The sequence below is a fragment of the Salvia splendens genome, chromosome 22, assembly GCF_004379255.2.
Source record: "Salvia splendens isolate huo1 chromosome 22, SspV2, whole genome shotgun sequence".
Lineage (NCBI taxonomy): Eukaryota > Viridiplantae > Streptophyta > Magnoliopsida > Lamiales > Lamiaceae > Salvia > Salvia splendens.
The window spans coordinates 5,470,877-5,473,922 of NC_056053.1; the positions used below are offsets into that span (position 1 = coordinate 5,470,877).

General features: G+C 37.2%; 1 protein-coding gene across 1 annotated transcript; it reads right to left on the reverse strand.

The window, feature by feature from the left end:
* Positions 1 to 374: 374 nt before the first annotated feature.
* LOC121786634 (nematode resistance protein-like HSPRO2) lies at positions 375 to 1,313 on the reverse strand. The gene is made up of 2 exons (XM_042185268.1): positions 1,104 to 1,313; positions 375 to 638 (listed from the first exon to the last, which is right to left on the reverse strand). The coding sequence occupies exons 1-2, from the start codon at positions 1,311 to 1,313 to the stop codon at positions 375 to 377; spliced, it is 474 nt and encodes a 157-aa protein (XP_042041202.1).
* Between the last annotated feature and the right edge of the window lie 1,733 nt (positions 1,314 to 3,046).

Here is a 3,046-nt window from a genome sequence, read left to right on the forward strand (position 1 = left end):
TCTTAATTTTTTTATTTGACACAAGTTCTGGCATCATGATCATACAACACATGTCAATAGGCTGCATATCAAATGTCAACAACTTATAGCAAAATGTCAACAACTTGTATATCAAATGTCAACAGCTTGTCAACAACTTGTATATAGTGTCAACAACTCAAAAATAATTCTTGTAATTAAAAAATAACAACTATTTTATCTTAATTTTTTATTTGACACAAGTTCTGACTACATGGTACAACACATGTCAATAGCCTGCATATCAAATGTCAACAACTTATAGCAAAATGTCAACAGCTTGTCAACAACTTGTGATATTGATTTTCGCGGATTCCTCCTTTCTCCTGTACAGCTCCATCGGCGCATTCTGTATCCTAGGTCCACCGCTCAGATCCACGTCCACCGCTCAGATCCACATCCACCTCCACCTCCAACACCACCGGCACACTGTGCCTCAGATCCTTGGACGATTTCGTCACCTCCACGAGTTCGCGAGATCTGAAGCAGAAGAGTTCCGAATCAGAACTCGCTTTGATCGCGAGCTGATTTTTCAGCCACAAGAAATCATCCGGATCCATCAACAGGTACAGATCTTCGATTTGAGTGAGGATCGACCAAACCTTCTCCAGCAAATTCATCTACATATTTCACAAATTCATCTACAAGTTCAAAGCGGGACCCACAAACCAGAAAAGAATCCATCCCCCAATCACGATGAAGATGGAAGCGTATGTGAATTTGTTGAGCCAAAACAGCAACCCTTTCTCGTCGACATACAACCCCACCGCCTTCTCACTCAGGCTCATCTATTCCCAATCCTTCGGCGCTCGCTTTTTCCCTGCCCCCGCCGCCGTCGCCTTCCTCCTCCACCTTGAGCTGCATTTGAATCGGATTTCTACGGTCTCCGCTTTCTAATTCAAATTTCAATCAATGATGCTAAGCAATTCGATCAGCTTCATCCAATTCAACCAATCAACTGCTCATGAACGAATCTAACAGCCACTCGAAACAAAACCAAGCAAAATCGAACCAGAAAACGCCCAATTAAAACCGCAATTCCCCAAAACCGAAACCGAACCGAGCACTAGAGATCGCCAATTTACCTTGTTGAGCCTCTTGCCGCCGAGATCCGCGCTCTCAAGCGCCTTCTTCCCGGCAACAATGCAGTACCGCAAGCAATCGTCTAGCATCCGGTTGCTTTTGTCGTCGATGTAGCCCTTTGCGTGGAAACCCCTGATTTGGCCGCCGAACCGCGTGGGGAACTTTGAGGCGTCGAAGCGGTCTATGGGGGTGACGCCGCTCTCGCCGGCCATGAGCATCTGTGTGAAAATTGATCATCTGGGTGAAAATTGAGGATTTCAAGTTTGGGTTTTTGGAGATGAACCCTGCTGCATCTGGTGGCGATCAAGTGGACCATTCTACCCTTTTGTAATAAAATAATTCAAAAATAAAATCTATGTGGCATTTTCTAGACCACTCATTATGAAAAAATGAGTGGCTGATAATGCATCTTAATTCTCAATTAGGCCCAAAAGGCTCAATTGATGACAACCCTATGGTCCTGTTAGATTGGGATTTTTTAGCTTAATTGAGAATTGAGATGCATTTTCAGCCACTCATCCACAACATTTTCAAAATGTTAACAGCTAGTAGATTATGTCAACTCGGGGGTATTATCTTCAATAGCCTGAACATCAAATGTCAATAGCCTGCACATCAAATGTCAACTTATAGTTGACATTATAGGTGTATAGTTGACATGAATTGTATATGTAATTGACATTATATGTGTGTTGTTGACATGAATTGTATATGCAGTTGACATGTATTGTACACATAGTTGACATTATATGTGTGTAGTTAATATGAATTGTATATGTAGTTGACAAAAAAAATTTAAAATTTAAATAAAAATTTTAAAAAAAATTTAAAAATTTTAAATTAAAAAAAAATATTTATTGAATAAAATGTACCATGAAATTATCATTCTGCCCTTTCATAATTAATTAATCTAAAAATATTTTCTATGTGGCAAATTCTGGACCACCCATTTAATAAAAATAAGTGGCTGATAATGCATCTTAATTTTCAATTAAGCTAAAAAATCTCAATTGATCACAACCATATATATAGGGGAGCCTTATGGCGCATCCTTAATTAGAGTGCTAACGTACATCCAATCAGGTGCTGCCACGTGGCACGAAAAATGCAATATTGTATACAGAAAAATGCAATACACATTTGTGAAGTTGTACATTCATTTTCGCAGATTGCATTTAGTTATAGGCAAATTGCATTTTATATTATTGAGTTTTGCATTTTAACATAAATTGTCTACAATGCAAAATATACTATATATAAATGCAATATGTCTATATATAAAATGCAAATTAAACAGTTAATATCTAAAATGCAAAACTCAACAATAAAAAATGCAATTTGCATACAATAAAAATGCAATTTGCTGAAATTTATCTATAGCTTCTACAAATGTATATTACATTTTTCTGTATACAATATTGCATTTTTCGTGCCACGTGGTAGCACATGATTGGATGTACATTACCACTTTAAAATTAATTAGCGTATTAATATATCCCAAGATAGGGTTTTAATCTATAAAAAATACCCTCTAAGTAATGAAATACAGCCTAAATACCAACCATCAGATTTAGTAATTAAGGCCCACGATTTGCTGGTGGATTTTTATGTTTATGTCATGACAAGCTACGTTTTGGTCATATGGAGGGCATTTTCGGCAGTGAAAAAAGTGGAATCGTCAAACTACCATTTGTGGGCGGATTTTATGGGCTTCCAGTACTTGTAACATAATCTACAATTAATAACAACAAATTTAATGGAGAAAAACGTGGGATCCACAAATTAATTCAAAGATACAAAATTAGACTTCCCATTTCAATCATCTGTTTTTCTATAACTGCTTATTTTCTCCTAAACCCTTCTCCCCCTCAATTCCAGAAAATCTTAAAATTAATACTAGAAATATGTTGTATGACCACACCACCGTCTATACTCTGACCATGGT

Excerpts from the sequence above, each read along its gene's own strand:
- LOC121786634 (XM_042185268.1), bottom strand. The coding sequence starts at position 1,313 with ATGGCCGGCGAGAGCGGCGTCACCCCCATAGACCGCTTCGACGCCTCA. Across the intron at positions 639-1,103 it reads GCGGCAAGAGGCTCAACAAG|ATGAATTTGCTGGAGAAGGT; the intron begins GTAAATTGGCGA and ends TGAAATATGTAG.